Source organism: Triturus cristatus, chromosome 1_2 (genome assembly GCF_964204655.1).
Source record: "Triturus cristatus chromosome 1_2, aTriCri1.1, whole genome shotgun sequence".
NCBI classification, from domain to species: domain Eukaryota; kingdom Metazoa; phylum Chordata; class Amphibia; order Caudata; family Salamandridae; genus Triturus; species Triturus cristatus.
In genome coordinates this window covers 342,134,667-342,154,859 of record NC_140580.1, presented here as the reverse complement: position 1 = coordinate 342,154,859, position 20,193 = coordinate 342,134,667, and the positions used below count along the sequence as shown (strand labels likewise).

General features: G+C 45.0%; 1 protein-coding gene across 1 annotated transcript in view; it reads right to left on the bottom strand.

Annotated features, from left to right (window-relative positions):
• Positions 1-20,193, bottom strand: part of LOC146867289 (group IIE secretory phospholipase A2-like) — a 56,290-nt gene that overhangs the window by 8,012 nt on the left and 28,085 nt on the right. The window contains exons 3-5 of the mRNA XM_085604046.1: positions 19,680-19,728; positions 6,933-7,077; positions 3,879-3,985 (exon numbers count right to left, since the gene is read on the bottom strand). Of these exons, the coding sequence (XP_085460172.1) occupies positions 3,879-3,985; positions 6,933-7,077; positions 19,680-19,728 (301 nt within the window). The remainder of the gene's footprint in view (positions 1-3,878; positions 3,986-6,932; positions 7,078-19,679; positions 19,729-20,193) is intronic.

Sequence of the window (20,193 nt, the reverse complement as noted above, 5' to 3'; positions counted from 1 at the left end):
CTTCTCCTGCTGTCACTGCCAACGCACCTTCACCTACCACCGCACTCCTGCACCTCCCAACACTCAACGACCAACACCGGACCTGACCGCTTCAGCTGTATCCTACTCAACACTTGCTCCTTCCGCAAACACGTCATAGAGATTTGGGACCTTCTCGACTACATCTCCCCTGACATCGCCTTACTCACAAAAACCTGGATGAACCCCAGCTCAGCCCCGGAAATCGCCACCACCATCCTTGACGGCTACAAGATCATTCACAATGACCGCACTAACCAACTAGGGGGAGACATTGCCATCATTCACAAAAACACCCTCTGCCTGACCACCTACTCAGATGATCCAACAACTAGCATGGAGCAACTCCACTTCCAGATTTAGACCAAACCAAACACCACCCTCTGTGGCACTCTCAGCTACAGACCTCTCACTCCCTGCCCACCCTTCAGTGACACCATCATCAACTTCATCTCACCCGATGCTCTTGCATCCACTGACTACATCCTACTCGGCGACTTCAATTTTTACCTGGACAACTCCAAAGACCAGAACACTGCATCCCTACTAGAGAACTTTGCCACCGCAGGACTCACACAACTAGTCACCTCTCCAACCCACTCAGCAGGACACACACACAACCCCGTCTTCTCTGCCAGTGACAACATGGACTGACCACCGCTGCATCCACTTCTCCTTCACCAAACCCACCGTACAATACCACGCCCACTACTTCCCCCGTAGAAGCTGGAACAAGGTCACCGAATAACATCTCACCTTTTCCCTCAGCAAACCCCTCTGCTGATATCCACAAACGCCAACGCCTCAGCACGAAACCTCCACCGGTGGATCTTCAACTGTTTCGACACTCTGGTCCCCTCAACAATGCCCCCTGCTAGCAACACTCCAAGAAACCAAGCTGGTTTATTACCACCCTTCAAGAGTTTAGGCACACCTGCAGACGGCTCGAGAAGGGATGGCGGAGCAACGAAACCCCAGAAGCCCACGCAGCCTTCAAATCCGCCACCACTTCCTCCTCAAAACAACAAAGAAAATGGCCCTTCAAGAAAGATTCAATGCCAACGCGCACAACAGCAAAGAACTCTTTGCGTAGTCAAGGTGTTCACAAAGCCCAACACCAAGACTACAGACATCCTACCCTCCCCAGACCTCTGCAATAAGCTCAGCACTTTCTTTCACCACAAGATCAAGCAAATCAATGACAGCTTGGACACCCAAGACCCTCCCACCACACCCACCATCACCTCACACAACAACGCTGCCCCCACCAGCTCCTGCTCAACTGGACCCCCTTCACCATAGACGACACCCAGAACATCATGATGAGCATCCACTCCAGAGCCCCCTTGGCCCCTTGCCTTCACCACATCTTCCACAGAACCACCTCCTCCATCGCCCGAGCTCTGCCTCACAACCAACTGCTACACCGAGACCGCCACCTTCCCTAAAGACTTGAAACATGCCGAGATCAACCCCCACTGAAGAAGCCCTCTGCCGACCCGACCGACCTCAAAAACTTAAGACCCATCTCCCTACTGCCCTTCCCAGCCAAGGCTATCGAGAAAGCCATTGACGCCCAACTCTCCGAGTTCATCAAAGCCAACCACATCCTGGACCTCTCGAAATCCAGCTTCCGAAGCAACTACAGCACTGAAACCACCCTCCTCGCCGCTTCAGATGCCATCCGCTCCCTCCTCAACTGATGCAAAATAGCAGCCCTCATCCTCCTGGACCTCTCGGCCGCCTTCGACACTGTCTTCCACTGCAGCCTATGCACAAGACTCCACGATGCCAGCATCCACGATGAAGTCCTGCAATGGGTCCGCTGCTTCCTCAGCAGTGGAACGCAGAGAGTCAGACTACCACTGTTCCTCTCAGAACTCACAGAGATCAGCTGCAGAGTGCCCCAGGGCTTCTCCCTGAGCCCCACCCTCTTCAACGTCTGCATGGCCCCGTTTACACCCATCATCAGGAATGACAGACTCAACATCATCTCCTATGCGGATGACATCCAGCTCATCCTCTCCCTTACCAACAAACCCACAGTCACCAAGCGCAGCTTCCACAATGGGATGAAGGCCGTCACCACCTGGATGAGAGACAGTTGCCTCAAGCTCAACTCAGACAAAACTAAAGTGCTCATACTGGGCCTCACTCCCTGCACTGAGGATGAGTCCTGGTGGTTTGCCGCACTAGAAACATCCCCCCAAACCCACGGATCACGCACAAAACCTCTGCAGCATACTGGACTTCTTGCTCACCATGAGCCGCCAGTTCAACATCATCTTTTCATCTGGCCTTCAAACGCTTCGCCAGCTTCAAAAGATTTTCTGATGGATCCCCACTGAGTCCAGAAAGATGTTCACCCACGAGCCAGCAGCAGATTCGACTACAACAATGCTCTCTACACCAGCATCACCCGGAAACTCCTCAAAAAACTGCAGAACATTCAAAACGCTCTAGCCAGACTCGTCCTCAACATCCACCACTGCAGCCACATCACCGAACACCTGAGAGAACTCCACTAGCTCCCAGTCAACAAAAGGGTCACCTTCAAGCTCCTCACACACGCCTACAAAGCAGTCCTTGACGCGAGATCTGCATACCTCAACCACCCCCTCACATTCCACGCACCCACCAGACACCTCCGCTCCACCCAACAGGCCCTGGCTACCGTCCCTCAGATCCATAAGACCTGGGCCAGAGGTAGATCCTTCTCCTACTTCGCTGCTAAAACCTCTCCACCTCAGGGAATCACTGCTGCTTCCCCAGTTCAGGAAGGACCTCAAGTGTTGGCTCATCGACTGAAACACAGTGCCTAGACAGATCAGCAGCCCCCCTGCCCCCAGGTGCCTTGAGACCATTACGGGTGAGTAGCCGCACTTTACAAGCATTTGATTGATTGCTTGAGAATGACTTCAACTAGAGGACGATTGGCTGATGTTAACCCTCCTGACTTCTATAATACACCATATATCTCAATCTCCGATATTGTTACCTCATATCTAGTTTATAGATTGCATGTTTTTAACACAGCTTTCACCTGTAAATGTACCGCCTCTGTTACTACCACAGCCATAAATTAAATTGAGATGTTTGTCTCTGAAATCTCATCCTTCAGGAGATTCAACTAACAAAACCATGACTGAAACCCACTGTAGCCCCCTAAGCACTGTTAACATCAAACCTCATATCTCTGGTCGCATTTTCACTTCCATGCAGATGTTGCCTGCCTCCCTCCAATACCACTACGATTAATGTCTACCTCTTCCAAATGGCACATGCCCACTACTATCCAATCAAACAGATATGCTGATTCTCGTAGGACTTCCCCATAAATGCACCCCAATAAAAAAAAAGCATTGGCACAGCCAACTGAGCTCGCCTTTGGTACCTTATAAGTCTTTTGCCATGCAGCACATTATCTCCCACTTGCATGTCCACATACTCCAACAACACATAGCATGCTAGGACCAGTAGGGCCAATTTTATAAGAAGAAATGTGAACAGACAAGGCCTAGTTTTGTTGGCTACAAATAATAGAACTGGAAGAAGTACATCATCAGACATGGGTCAACTTAAAATCTATGCAGTCTGCAGAAAGAAAAACTGTCTAAAACGGTCAACAACCCCAGACACTATATAAATATATAAATGCTCCTGTGTGGGACAAGTCTAGAAAAAGAAAGTCTTGAGCAAGGGGCTGATCCAAAATCCACTCTATGTATTTGTGATGGATTGAGAAAAACAGCAATGACCAACAACAGAAATCTAAGGCTGTCTGTGGCCTACACCTAAAAAGCTCGAAGCATTAATTGAACAAATGGCCCACAACATGTTACTGTGTAGTTTGTACTTACTGCATTGTACATCACACTGTGTTAACGTGAATTGATAGTTGTCCCAGTATGGTTGACACCCCTTCTTCAGCAAGTCTTCATAGCAGCAGTCATGAGTGTGGCAGCACCTTCAGATATAAATCCAAGCACACTGCATCAGGATATATTAAAGTGCGCTCAAATACAAAGACCTAGTTTAGTCCAACCCCCACACACCAGGATCTAGGCTTAAATGCCTTACACATGCCCCTCTTAGTCGAATCCAGTACTCTGAAATGACCCAAAACATTGCAAGCCTAACAAACGGCACAAGGGCTCCATTCACTGCTTTCCACACTTAAATAACACAAATTGAACTCATCGCCCTTCCTTCACCACAAAAACCTACTGCCTCCCACTCACACATGCGACACATGACTACACCTACTTACTCAACTACAACTTCCTTCCACACACCGAGCAGAGAAAATCCCTGCTGTTTTAATGCCTTACACCTTTCTGAACACAATGTGCACGATGGAGAACCCTCTACATTTCTTACTGTCCAACTGACCGCACTGCCTTTAATTCACCCCAACTCCAGCTAAACGAGCTGTTCTTCACGCCACTTGGGACATACGTAGGTAATACCAGGCTAAACACAACACACTCAATCTACCTCAGAGAGGGCACATTCTAAGGACCCAGGGTTCTCACCTTCCCCAGCAAACCACTGCACTTATTGCGTGCATTCCATATCCACCTAAAACTACTGCTTCCATCCACCCATGTATGTCAAACCATGCTGAAGCCAAATCCATTCACTCAACAGCAACTACAGTCAGCTAACCTACTCAATATTTAACAGACCCTGGTGAAGACATTGATAAACTCACTTCATAAACCACTGTCCTGCACACACCACAGGTAGCATATGTAACTGTACCCAATGATCTCTCTCATCTCAAACCACCACACACTTTATTTCCTGCTAATTCCCTGGCAAACCACTTCCCATGTTGGGGTCTCATTGACCATCCAGGCCTTGTCTTCTGTTTATTTTGGTCGTTTATAGGCTTGATCAGTGCTTTTGGTGTTCACTCTTACAAGAAAGTGGATGGCAAACATGGAGCCTTGAGTCTGGACCTAGCGAGGAGGAATCATGATGTGGTGCCGTGGGTGCCTTATAAGTGTCAAAATCTGGACTCGATGCAATTTATCATACTGATGACAGAAGAAAGCGCGGTGGGCAAAGAAGAAAATATGTTGAGTTATTTTTCCTGTCTTTGCTGATGAATATCTGGATTTACTATTGGTGAGCATTTTACTCTCATTCTCTAGGTCAGTCCAGGCCTTCAGCCACTTTATTCTGTACTTATTTAATAAATTTACACTCTACTATTCTAGAGAACCTCAATGCTCCCTCCTCTTGAAGAAGCAAACAGTTTGGTGAGACAAAGGTAGGTTTCCGTAGCCAAACAAAGAGCAAATCTGGCCTTGGTGATAACATTGGGGCACCGAAATATTACTTCTTCTGAGCTCAATGTCTTTGGAAGAGGGAAATATATCAAAACAGTTCTTACTGGTGTCCACAACATGGGCACTGCCCTGCACTCTCAATGGCTTGGTACAAATGGTAGATGGGATGCCTTCTTGGACTTGGTCAATTCCATTGCTGGGATTGCCGGAGCTCAAGAGCCAATTACGTATGTCAAACGGTGCAAACTCTTTGTATACCAGCTAAGCTGTATGGGGTAGCAGCCATGGCACTTTGTTGGCACTGAACTCCTCTGAATTCTTAAATTCCATATCTACCTTCCAAGATTGCGATGAGATTACACATTTTCAATCTCACAAGCGAATGCCAAGGACGTTATCCTATAAAAACAGGTTCTCTTTAGGTGCAGTCTAAACAAGGAAAATTGAGGAAAAGGTAGTCAATAGTGATCCCCAGTCTATCTATGCTGAGAAAGAATCTGTGACTGTTACAGGAAGTCACTTTGCTGCTTAAAATTGAATATTAAATTCCATGCGTGTATGTTGTTTTCTACTCATTTTTGTAGAGCTCTTATAGATGTTAATCCCTTTCTTAGATTAGGGAACTTGAGATTTCAGACACCTCTTCCTAAATCTAAATGAGCTGCAGAGGTTGGGGGTCACTCCCGGCATCCATCTCTTGGGCAGGTGAGGTGCCATTCTGTCAGTGGGGATGCCCAGTGATGAAATGAGAGGGAAGCCCTCAAACATTTCCTCCCATTGGCCCATTTCTCGGGTACTAATCTTGGGGTTTAAATTAACACACATCCACACACACACCCTTTAGCCATCAAACTCCTTCAACCCAGAATGCCATGCCAGCTCCTTTTCCTTTGTTCAAGGACCATAATAAGCACAAGTGCTCATAGATACAGGATGGTGTAAGGGTACTTTTCTAGCATCAAAGTAATGGTAACAACATGTAGGAGCTCCTGTGCCAAAAGTCGAGACGTACATTGAGAGGTGCTATATGTGCAATATGGCTCGCCCTGTGTCTGGCACCTCTTCTTAATAACGAAACTGGCACTTTTCCACTGTAAAAGCGAAAAGCAAGGAAGTGGTTCTGAGACTGGACTTAAGATAGAGGCTGATTGACATTCATGCAACAATGAGCAGAGTGCATGGCTTGGCACAGCGGGCTGCTACTCTATACCTTCCCACAGGGGACAGAGGACACAGCAGCCCCAAGGGTGAAGTTCGATAGCCACAGTAGGGTGAGTATTCACTGGAATCTAAGTGTGCTGAGGGAGGCTGTTGCCACCACTGGTTCAAAGCTGACACCAATACCAGTTTCACTAACCCAGAAAAAAATATCCCTTTTTGGCAGATCACACTTACTTCCCAAAGCAGGAACAAGCCCTCAGAAAGTAAAAGATGTACACAGAAAAAGTATCATGGCACTCACATGTCTTGCATCTAAGTCTAAACAGTAACACTTGGCCAAAGACATAATGGCCCAAAGGTATCACCTTTTTACAAATGACGGCACGTTCTGTCAAGACCCACTAAGCTCATCAACACAACACATGACGGAAACACCAAGAGGTGAAATACAATTACCAGTCGGTGGCATCAATGGGCTGCCCACGGCCTCCGTACCCACAGTGGCATCCATAGTCTTTGTAGACAAGCAGGGAGTTCTTCCCAGTGATGCCCAGGATCATAAAGTGAAAGTTGAAGAGGCTGGTAGATACAGGAACCACAACTACAAACAATGGAGGTAAACAGAAGAAAACAAAAGAAAAAGGCTGAAAATGTTATTACAGCTGTAGCCTTATGCTATAATATTCACTAGTGGGCGAGTAATCCCACTTCTCCGTGCATATCTCTTACTGGCCTGTTTGATAGGATAGGCAGAGATCTAAAAAGGACTTAACCTCCAACCTCATTGACCTGGCGAGGAACAGGGGCTAATCACATTCTTCTAGATTGCTGCAGGTCAAGAGGAGTGAGTCTGCTGGCACCCTCGCATGTGCCCTGTGAACAAGCTAAAGTCACTGAAGGGCTGTAGGGACAACGCAGAGTGGCATATAGTGTGGTTGGAGGCGTGCATGTGGTGCAGAGTCGATTTTGTAGGGAAAGTAAGGGAGTAGGCAGAGGGGCTGCAGAGTGATGGAGGTGCACAAAGTGAACACACAGGGATTGCGAGTAAAATGGGGAATGCAAAGGGGCTGCACGGGGCCAGCGGCCACAAAGAGTGCATTCAGGGATCACACAGGGCGTAATACTGAGGGCCTGGAGAGGACCGAGGGCATGCACAGATGTTGCAGGGTGTGTGCTTCGAAAGGGCCTTCAGGAAGGTGCAGAGGCACGTAGGTGGCCAGAAACTCATGGGCATATGTACAAGCCCCTATCTCCACCACAACGTCACTCTTAGTGACGTTGTGGTGGCAATAGGGGCTTCACCTTATTTACAAGGCAGCACTAAGCCACTTAACGTGGCTTAACACTCCCTTGTAAATAAGGGCCCCTTTCACGCTATGTTTAGCGTGTAAAGGGTGGGCAGTGGGTGTTTTTACAAGTGCAGTGTAAATAGGAGGCAGTGCCAAAATTAAAACCAAGAAAACCTGATCTTAACTTGTCAAAGCGAGCAGAAATGCTTTATTTCTCCTTGTTTTTGCTTTTTCCATGTGTGCTGCCTTGTGCAGCACACATGGAAAGAGCAAAACGCCTTGGATGGTTTATGTGTAGGAAGGTCACCCTTCCTACACATAAACAATCCTTAAAAAAAGACATTTTGTAACTTCCCAGTGTGCTGCATTAAGCAGCACACATAGAAGTGACAAAATGGCATTTCAGGATTGTTTATCTGTAGGAAGGGGCACCTTCCTACACATAAACAATCCTCCCCTGCACGCTGAAACCCTTGCACTATGGTGCAAGGGTGCCTGCATTGGCGCTACACTGCTAAGTGTAGCGCCAGTGCAGCGGGAAACGCAAGGCAAAAACAACAGTTGCACCATATCCTTGTAAATATTGTGCAGCTTTGCGTTTCTGAAGTGGCGGACTGAGGCGTTAAGCCATGACGGCTAACGCCTCACTCCACTTCTTTGTAAATATCCCCCTCAGTGTGTTGCAAGGGTGATGTGGCCACACATAGTGGCTACAGAGTGGAAGGGGCATGAAGAGCAGATTCAGAGGAGGTGGGGGCACACAGAGGACCTGTACGGGGCAATGGACCACCCAGCAGTGGGCCACCCAGAGGGTGTACAGGGGTAGGACATGGTAGCATACAAAGTTTGCAGTGGCAGGGGCCGTCAAGAGATACAGGGGCCCGGGGCACCTAAGAAGGCAGGGTACACAAAGGCACTATCGAAGGGATGGGGCACTAGAACCACATCTTCATATGGAGTCGATAATGTAGAGTCAACCCTTTATTAACCATAACCGTTCGGTGCTTTTGGAGATACTGAATAAAAGCCAAGAAAATGTCTAAGTTACATTTGAAAAATTATTTATTGTTCAATTTTGAACACCGGAAATTGCAAATAATAATCCAGGGGAACAAAATATTACTTAAAGTACTCTTAGATCTAATTTCGCAAATTAAAAAAGCACCCTCAGCCTTAGCATATTTCAGGATGTCTAAAGATCTGCATCATCAACCAGGAAATCCTCTGTCATAACTCCGAGAAGTCCGTTCTGACAGGATGTGGTTGAGCTCATATCTGAGGTCTTTTGGAAAAAAATAGCGTGCATTTACATTTTCACATACACTGCAGTGGGATTAGGACTGACTTTGTTTCACCAGAAGCTCCTCTACAGAAAATACTACTGTGCAAAAAAGGACGAGACCTGCTAGACATGCAAATCTTCAAATCATACTTGGGTCATACGTTTTTCATGTGTTTGAGAGTTTACTGAGTTATGGTCTAAAGTTATGGAGTTGCCATGGCCCTGGAACCTAAGGTCCCAGGGGCCGATTCACAGAACTAATTTAAGACAAAATCCTGAACTTACTACTTACGGTATTCACAGAAGTTAGGATTTTGTGTTACGTTTGTCTTAAGACAAACTTAAGACAGACTTAAGACAGACTTAAGACAAATTTAAGACAGACTTAAGACAGATTTAAGACAGACTGAAGACAAATTTAAGACAAAATCCTAATTTAAGTCTGTCTTAAGTCTGTCTTAAGTTTGTCTTAAGTCTGTCTTATGTCTGTCTTAAGTATGTCTTAAGTTTGTCTTAAGACAAACTTAAGACAAAATCCTAACTTCTGTGAATACCAAAAGTAGTAAGTTCAGGATGTTGTCTTAAGTTAGTTCTGTGAATCGGGCCCGCACTATCTAAATATGTAAATATTTGTATATATGTTTACCCTAAGGGCAAATCTTTTGCTACTTCCCAAGCAATCCATATCAATCCCTTTTTGTTTGCCAGATCAGTTCTTCTCTCCCCTGGCCTCCTAAACCCCAATTAGGTTTTATTTGCATAGAGCTCCAAGCCCAAATGGTGTACACTGAAGCATATTGATTACAGCTAGCTGGCACTTCTGCATATTAAGCCAGCCTCTGTTGGATACTGCAGATGAGTGGGGTTGCAATCGACAGGAGACCCAGCATTACTTGGTTAATCAGGGTAACGAATCCTGATTGGTTAGTGTCTCGGGGGTCTGATCTCTTGTGTGCCTGGAGCTGTTAAAAGGTGGATTGGTCTTCGAGGGGCACATTTAGGGCAGAAGTTAACTGTGTCTCACATGGATGGGTTGGATATGTTTAAAAAGTGAAGTCACCCCCATATACTGGAGGAATGAATCTCCTCTCAATATACATGCTGCAAATAGTGACTAGTTGTGATGCTACCGCTGGTGAAAGGGGAATTAGAACACTGTTAGAGAAGGGCCCGGAAGCGAATATAAGGGGCCATTCATGACATGAAGTCTGGTCACTTCCTCAGCAATTTGTTTGAGAGTACTCATCAGTTTAGGGGGCAATAAGTAAACAGGTGGCAATAGGGTCACCCATAAACGGGTGAATTTTCAATGTTATGACTGGAAGGTCTAAATTTGCTAATAAAAGTATGCCACACTAGCTTTATGAGCAAATCATTCTACTGTATTTTTAGATATTTAATAATTTTATAATATGGCAAAAGCGTTATTTGTTGTTGGTTCATTGTGAGACTGAACCATTATTTTCCTTATTCCAATCTTGTAGTTTTCCTTCTTTTCCACTTTAGTCTTTTATCCTTTTAAGTATCTTCCATCTGAAAAAAAAATCATCCATTTCCCCTCCAGATTTCCCCAGACCTCGTTCCCTTCTTCATTTGTGGTGTAAGCTACTGGTAACAAATATATTTGATGTTGCCATGGTCAGCATATTAAAATTGAAAAGCACGTTTTTGGATAGCTTTAGTGAGGAACACTATGATCGAAACTGTGACGTAATTATATCCTCATTCCAAAACAACAGATTGAACAAAGTTGTCTACAGACAGATTAACACATTTCCTAAAGGGCTTCTGCTTGTCCTGCCTTGACTGTGGGAAGGTTGAACTACAGAAAAAGGTAGAGAACGTCTCGTACAACAGTAAAAGGACTCTTTAAGGATGAGGCTGAAAAGTTCAGAAATTAAACTCAAAAACATTTTTACCATTAAGAAAAGATTATGGAACAAATATGAATATCCTCAGATCCTCAGTAGGTGTCATTGCCATTAGCGTAAAGTCCAGGGCTGGCTTTAGGACAGTGCAACCGGTGCAACCGCACCTGTAGAGGGGGCACTGACCTCAAAGGGGGGAGGGGGCGTTCTGTTTAGCAATAACTTATAATTGGAGAGGTGAGGGGCACTTTTTCCCGGTAGTAGTGGGAGAATCGAGGAGGCAGTCATGGGGTGTGGGGACGACAAAAATGATTTTCACACCCTGTGCCACCAGTGCTAAAGTCAGCATTGGTAAAGTCCATTTTATACTGGCAAAAGATCCAATACTTTTGACTGAAAGACATTAGAGTGAACAATGCTTGTTCACACTCGCAATGATGGGTGTTATCGTATAGCAACAGGAAAAAGGAAAGAAATGCCCCCTCCATGTTGTAAAGTGGAAAAGTACGTTACAAATTAATGTTATGTCGATGAAATCGTGGTAACCAGTCTTCCCTGCTTATAAAAAAAATTAAAATGATAGAGTTTTATATAGCGCAAACTACATACGAGACATCGGGTATCAGAGCGCTTTACATGAGCACCAGTTTGGTTAAATGAGGACACATTCATTTTTGTAAGGCACGGGAATATGAAGTGATTTGCCCAGAATCATAGGATGTAGAGCGTTGTTGACGAGACTCGAACCCGGTTCCCCAGCTTCGAGGTCGACCGCACTAGCCTTTATGTTTCGTTTCACCTACAAACTACAAATGATCAATCATGGACTTCTTTAGTTGTACAAATTAAAAGCTATTTCTCTCTAGGAAAAGTTAATGAGATCTATAGTAAATAAATGAATTACATCATGAACAATGTTCTTTCAAAGAACCAAGAGAAAGTATGGTGCACAGAAAACTTTCATTGAAAATTCTCAGTGTGTGAGGATGAGGATTTTACCACAGATGATGATACTTGATGGAATGAACCTCCACTGTTGCTTCCAATGATGTTGAAAGGAAGAGGTGCTGAATATCTTTACAAAATCTGTTTGATAACTATAATCTTTGTCATTTAATCAGTAGAGTCAAGCCCGTTAAATTCAAGTTTTCAACATCATCATAAATTTCTCCAACCCAACTGCAGCCACCAACATCTTACCCCTTCACAGGACCTCTGCAACAGCCTCTTTTGATTTCTTCGACAACAAAATACTCAAGATAGTCAGTAATTTTTTTACCCCACTCCACCGCAAAAGACATCATCCCACAACACCTGCCTTCACCAAGAACACCTATCATCTACTGAACTGGAGCCCCCTCTGCAAAGAAGGCACCACCAGAATTATGAAGACCATTTACTCAGGGACCCCATGGACCTCTGCCCGCACCCCCTTTACAACTTGGGCAGAACACTGATCAGCATCAACCTCACCACCACCATCCACACCTCCATCCTCATGGGAACATTCCCAGATAGCTGGAAACATGCAGAAGTCACAGCTCTCATGAAGAAACCCTCAGAGGACCCAAAAGACCTCAGCAATTAAAACCCCATCTTGGCATGCCATTCCAGTCCAAGGTCTTGGAGAAAGAGATCAACAGGCAATTCTTCTCTCTCTTAGAACATTGCCACCTCCTGAACATCACTCAGTCAGGATTCCGCAACAACCACAGCATAGCAACCACCCTCCTGGCACCAACAGATGACATCCAGTATATCATGGACAGAGGTGAAACCATCATTTTCATCCTTCCCAACCTCTCAGCAACCTTTGACACAGTCCATGGCACCCTCATCGCTAGACTCCATGAATTCAAGAGACTGCCCTGAGATAAATAACTTCCTTCCTCTCCAACAGAACTCAGTAAATCAGACTGCCTCCTTACACCTCCGAACCCAAGAAGCTCATTTGCGGATCCACTTTAAGCCCAGCTTGTACATGGCACTCCTTACTCGCATCATAAGAGACCATGACATCAACATTGTCTCCTACACCAAAGACACAAAGCTCATCCTTTCCCTCGCTGATGAGAACAACACCACCAGGACTAACTTCACCTCCTGCATGACCAACATTGCCAACTGGATGAGGGAGACCTGCCTAAAACTCAACATGGACAACTCAGAGATTCTGATCTTCAGAAACAAAAGCTTCCCATGGGACTCCTCCCTCCTGGTGGGCAGCCAAACTAGCATCCAACCCCACCCCCACAGACCATGCCAGAAACCTTGGAATCTTCCTAGATGACACATTCACTTTTAATAAACAGGTTAATGCTGTGCCTGCATCCAGCTACCTCATTTTCAGAATGCTGCACAAGATTTTCAAATGGCTCCCCATGCACACAAGACACATGGTCACTCAGGGCATCACAACCAATAGACTTGACTACCGCAACACGCTCGAAATCTGCATTTCCAATCAGCTCACACAAAGACTCCAGACGATCCAAAGCACTGATGCCAGACTCAACCTAGATGTCCCCCGGCGTGCTCACATCACTCCCAACCTCACTGAACTATATAGGCTACCCATCCAGAAACTATGCCAACTCAAACTGGTAGGACACGCCTACAAAGCCCACCACAACTCCAGACCAGCGTACCTTAATGACCGACTTCAACTCTACCATCCATGCAGAGAGCTATGCTCAACCTCTCTTATCCTCACACGTGTCCTCCGCAATCAGCAAAAGCAAGTCAGGAGGGCACCTCTTCTCGTTTATCACTGCCATTACCTCATATTAACTAGCTCAAACATATCAGGACAGTCCCTTCACTACTCAGTTTCAGCAATAAACTGAAGGCTTGGCTGTTCAACTAGGAGCTCCGTCCTGCCTACGTTCCTGCTCTAGCACCTGGATACCCTCACAGGTGTTAAGTTGCGACATACAAATCAACCTAGCATAACATAACATCCATCCAGCTAACTATGCTAGGGTGTGTAGCAATTGTCGATCGGTTCTTGACTGTAATCTCGTATCAGGTGGGAGGTTTCATCAACGCACCCATTGTGAGATGGATCACAGAGAAATAAGTTATCATCATTTACACAACTGCAGTATGCGGTGGTTTAAGGAAATCAATTCATCATGGGAAAAAAGCAGGAATAGCACTGAAATTGACAACTCCATTAACTTGCAGAGTTCTAAAAATACATCAGCGAGAAAAATAATGGAAAGAGAAAATAATGGTGTCAGAATCTGTTAAGGAAATCCCAAAGGAATCTTTAACTATTGAGTTCCTAACCACTAGTAGTAGTGGAACACCTGGTATGATGCTGAAGAGACTAGCAAAAGAAGAAATTGAAGGGGGATTGCCAGAAGTGCCAGAAAGTTGGTGCTATTATTGTCTCTTGGGATAGTGAAAGACATCCGACTGGACAAACAAACAACATCTGACGACCTGGAAACTAAAGCAGACCACAATTGGAAGCAAAAATGACAAAAGGTTCTGGATGCTGGTTTAATTTGGCTAGTTGGATGCCTACGGCATAGAAATTAATTTAATAAGAGACAAGTTCTAGAGAGACCATAGTGTCCATCTGGATAACAGTAGAGCTGAAGGTGACAAGTCGCAACTACAACTTTATCCATCAAGATTTCAGAACTAAAGATCATTTATAACATTAGCAACATGAAAGCATCATCTACATGCCTGAGGGATGGTCATGTGATCATCTAAAATCAACCAGAGAATGGAGAGGTTTTATTTTGAAAATACAGATTGAATGAGTACTAAGATATTGCCACATACCTGAATGATGAAGAGGAGCAAGAGTCATGGCAATCCATAAACAGGAAACGGCAGAGCCAAATGGTCCCTCTGTGCCAGTGCTTTGTGGTCCCCACTGTTGGTTTTGCCATTACCGGATCCTTTTAAAATGTGTCAGCATTGTACAGCCAATAACAGCGACAGGCCAGCTTGAAAGACCATGCCTTATGCTTCAAGAATGGCCACCGCATTGTGTGACACAACGTGGCAACCATCTTGAAAGTATAGAAAACTAGGTTTTCAAATCATACTTTAAAGTATGAAAGCATTATTTTCATATTTTATTTTGGCATCACCACCAAGTATAATGAATAGACCTTCAAGATTGCCTGTCACAGCTATTAACATTGCTAATACTGGTTGCATTTTAAAAGCCACCTCCACAGCAAATCCAAAAGCAGCGGCCGGCAAGGTGTGGGAGAGGGACAGCAGGAGGGAGCAGTGGGAGAATAGTAGGAAAGGGCATCACCAAACCAACCATTCAACGCCATTGGGTGCCACAGAGGAGACAAGCACATCTCTGGCCAGGACTCGGGGGAAGGGTGGGAAGGGAGTCACGTAGCCGAGGAAGTCTAGGGAATGAAGGAAAGAGCCCAAGTGCACTCAAAGTGTTCACAGAGAAGAGGAAGGAACAGGACATGCACTTCAACGGAGAGCTCAATATGAAATGAAAAGTGATATAAAGTGCAACAAAAAAAAAATGAGTTCCATAACATAGATGTGGAAGTAGACGCCGCATCCTATCATAAGCGAGGGTAAAGAAGAAATGCATTAGGGGAGAGATAAACACAAGAATAAGGGAAAAAGTGATACAATCAAGGGCATGCATATAGCCAAGAAATCCATCCATTCATAAGGAAGGTGCAGTCCCAAAATGCGTTTAACGTAGAATTGTGTGCATTGCTGTTTGCGCCAGACAACTGAAGCTGCCTGCAGCGAGACTGCAAAAAGGGCCTCGTCATTATCCAGGTAACTGCAGTTTATTTTCCATGGTCTATCCACCATGCAAAATCTTTTACAAAGCTCTTGAATGGACAAAACATTGACAAGATCACTTTGCTGCTCCATAAAGGTTTTGGAGAGGGACACCCTGTAGCTCACCAATGGAATGACATTCCCTTTGATGGCAAATTGGGCCTGTCTGAGGAGGCATGCTACTGCATAGTGCATGCATAGACACAACTAAAGTGTCACCTGCATGCCATGTGCCAGGTTGTGGTCTGAAAATGTCTATATTTTATCGCAGTTACATAGCAAGATCTAGGCAATAATTAGTAAACCACTAGCAGAAGGATGTTTGCTTTCACGCCCTGTCTTTATTTAATATCTTAGGGGCATATCAACAAGGGCTTTATCTCTGCTTTTTTGGCTTTAAAAGCCAAAAAAGGAGAGATAAAACTAGCGCCCTATCAACAACAGGGTGCTAACATGCAAATTTGCATGTTAGCACCCTTTTACTCTACGCTTCCCCTTGCATCTCTAATGAGATGCAAAGGGGGCGTTCCAGAGTAAAATATTAGGAGAAATGTCACTAAGCGACATTTCTCCTATTATCAAGAATGTCGCTAACCCTGTTAGAGACAAATAAAAGCAGCGCTAACCGCGGTTAACGCTGCTTTTTTACGTCTGGTATTTTTCAGACTTAGCCATGATATCCTATGGAAGGAGGATATCATGGCTAAGTTTGCCTGTCCCTATCAACAAGGTAACGTGAGATTATCACTGGGTTTCCAGCGATAATCTCACGTTAGCCTGTTAGCGTGAGGATTTTTATCGCTATTGAGATAAGCGTTGCTAATAGCACGCTATCTCAGCGATAAAAATTCACGCTAGCCGGCGATAATTATCCTAGCGCTAAGTGCGCTTAGAGATAATTATCGCCGGTTGTTGTTGATATGCCCCTTAATTATTTACTTTTTCTCCTATTTGGGCCCCATCAAAACTAATCCACCGGGGGTATGTCCTGCTACAATCCAGGCATGTTTTGTGAAGACAGTCTTGTTTGTTGGATCATACAGTGGTGGGGTTGCAAGGACTACTGATAGCCTGCCCTTCATATACCAGACAGACTCAGTTGGAAATAAATATTGAAAAAAACAGCCACTTTTGGGTCCTCTAGGTATGATAGCTCTTGGTTAATCGACAACCATAGGTTAGAAACTGTACCAAGTACACATACTTGAGAGCAGTGATCAACAGAAACCTATACTGGGCCTTCAGACATAAGACAGAAGTGATCAAAAACCTGACTAACAGGCTCTTGAGATTTAGTTCCACATATTAAGGTCTGCGTCACGTAACCCACTGGCGCAGCTGTAAAATAGCTCCAGTTGTGCTTTATGGCACACAGATATAGCTCTTGGTCTACATGCAAGTAATTGATATTACCAAAGCTCTTGCCTGACACAAACTACCAGGGCTCAAAGTCTCCTTGTCGAGGAAAACTCTGTATCACATTTTGATTGAAAGCGTGCTTTGTCAACATTTATTGTCTGTGAATCAGAGTAAACCAACAAGGTGATCCTTCTTCACTGGTAAAGGAAAAAGCAGTGCTTAATTTGAGCAGGTGCTTTCCGGTGCTCAGCACCGGCACCTAATCCTCAGCACCGGTGCTTATAGATCCAGTTAAGGACACACTCATTTGGAAAGCACGTGATTTTCCATAGAAACACAGGATTTTGAGCCACGCCAAGACTCGAACCCTATTCCCCAGCTTCGAAATCAGCAGCTCGAGTCATTAGGCAAAGTTCTCTCCGGAATAATAAGTGCTGGGGCTCTAGTCAGGAGGCACTTTGCACAGCACATTTCTCCCGTTAGCGCTGCCTTCTAAGGAGAGCCCCGGCACTTTTTATTTTACAAAATTAACCACTGGGAAAAAGCTTCCAATGAAAAGGCTTAACATACAGTGCCACAGTAGTCTCTAATATTGATCATGTGAGTGTCGTCTCGCAAGGAATTCAAGCTTGTGCACAGATGAACTCATGCGAGAGCTCGCAGCCCAGCTCCAAAAGTAACACAAATGTACACAATTCGTTGAGCAAGGCATGTCTTGGTGCCAAAATTCATGTTGTCGCATCTCAGAAATAGGCACATCTGGTGACCAGAGACACCGTGAGCAAAAAAACATGGGCAGTATGTGTTATCATGAAAAGCGTTATGCTTTTTTATCTCAAACTCCAAAAGAGGAGATTGGACTTGAGTTAAAAAAATTGCCGCATCCACAACTTGTTCAACTGGCAATATATTCCAAGATGCAAACAGTGGCTAGATATTAATGCTGAGAACGGATTCTGGCTGGTAAGGTTACTGCTGCAGTCAAGGATTAAAATTCAATTCACAATATGGTGTCATCAAATAGATCTGCAGTTTAAAACCAGTAAACCATCATACAAGAATTAATTTTCCCTTCTGAAAGAGTCATCACGCTAGCTCAGAAGTACAATCAAAAGAGAAAGATGTTGATTCAGATGAGGTTTACCTCTTTAAAGCACCAGAAATATCTGGTCGATGGCATTGCTTCTTGCAAAGACAGTGTTGCTTCTATGCTTCAAGTATAGAACTGCTCACTCACAAAGGGCACTATTCAGGAAGGGATATCTATGAATGACGGCCGGCCATGGTGATAGCGGTAAGGCGGGCCAGGATGGGGTGGGGGATAGTCGACAGATGATGGGGTAGGTAAAGATAAATTAAAAAAGAAATAAAACCACTTACCTTTCAGTCGCCACATCGCCGATGCTGCGAGCGCAAGGTAAGTGGTTTAATTATTTTTTTTATTTAATTTTACCTACCCCGTTGTCTGTCAATTCCGCCCCTCCGCGCCCTATCCCACCTTACCGATCTTACCTGTTCTGCCCGCCACTGAAATCTATGTGAGGAGATCTGCACTGGGGCAGAGAGCTCCACCAGTGGTGTAACAAAACTTGAGGGGGCCGCCCTGCAAAGTACATGGAGAGAGTCCCCCATGCTCCAGACCCAGTCATGAGCTCTCAGACCAGGTGACCGCTGCCCATGCACAGTACAGGAGGGGACCCTTGGAGCTTGTGGGCCCTCCCCCCCCCCCACACCGCACAGGCTGTGGGGGCCAATGTTACGCCACTGAACTCTGCACGTAAAAGATAGGGCAGGCGTAGGGAGAGATTTTCGTACAGAGGTTAGAGAACTAATTTGCATTCTCAAAAATGCTTTAGGGAATAGGCCCCTTATATTCTTATATAAAGGTAGTGGGGGTAGGAAAACAATCACCTCCTTTGATTGATTTTATGCAGGAAGGTGTCCCTTCCTGCATGAAAACAATCACCCCTAAACTGCAGACACTCTTGCACCATGGCGCAAGGATGCCTGCGTTGGCACATAGCAGCCATTTGTGGCCCAGCGAGGGGAAAAGGACATGGATGCACTGTATCTCCTAGATATGGCACATTCCCGCCCTTTTCTTTTGATGTAGGACAGTGCAGCAGGAAGGCTTGAGGCGCAGCCCTACGCCAAAAGATTGTACATGAGGCCCTGAGCATCCACAAGGAAGCAGGCATGTTAAATGTTTTTGCGGAACTTAGGTAATGAAACTAACGCAGGGCCCTTCCTAGGATAAGGACCTGTTTCAAAGTTTAAACAGAAGTCCAGCAGGGAAAGATAAAGCATGTCATATTCAGCATAGAGCGTCCTCTAGTGGCACTTCCTCGTCATTAATAAATAGGGCAGCTCTGCTGAAACATCCATAAAGAAATGTTGTTGTACAAGCTCACGGCCTTCAAAAAGTCTGAGGCAGGTGACTTCACTCTCCCCCCATTTGACAGGCCTGACAGGAAGAAGGGAAAACGAGGACAGGGAAAGAGAATGTTCCACAATCGATTATAGTCAGCACATGCCAGAAACTTAGTCAGAGTCAAGATGAGACACAATAGTTTCAGACTTCTGTTAAGTTCTTGTGGCGAACTGTGATACTTACTGAATGTTAACAGCTGCAGATATGAGGAGGGCGGCATCTCCACCAGCGCCTGCAATAGATGACATTATTGGCTTAGCAAAGAGCTGTTGTTAGGCAAGCACTCTATGCATCAGTGTACCAGACCAGTGATTGCCAAATCCTGAATGCACTAGCATCAGCCAGACATCACAAGCAACACGATTCAAATCAATACATTTTCATTTATCAACATATATTTTTTTAAATGACAAACATTCAAAGGAATTCATTGTGAACAAACTAGGTCTAGCAGCGGCTACACATAGACATGGGGGAGTCAGATCGAACCTGCTCTTGTGCACAGACATTACCTGGAGTAACTCTGCTGTTAAGAAAACATAAAGTATTAGGTAATGCATAAAGGAATTCGATGATATATGGGACACACTGGGTTCCATATTTAGACTCGAGTGGTCTCCGAGCCCATATGGTTAGATTATTCCTATAGGTAATAGAATTAAAAAAGCAAAAAAAGGGGAAAAAAAACAGAAGTGCG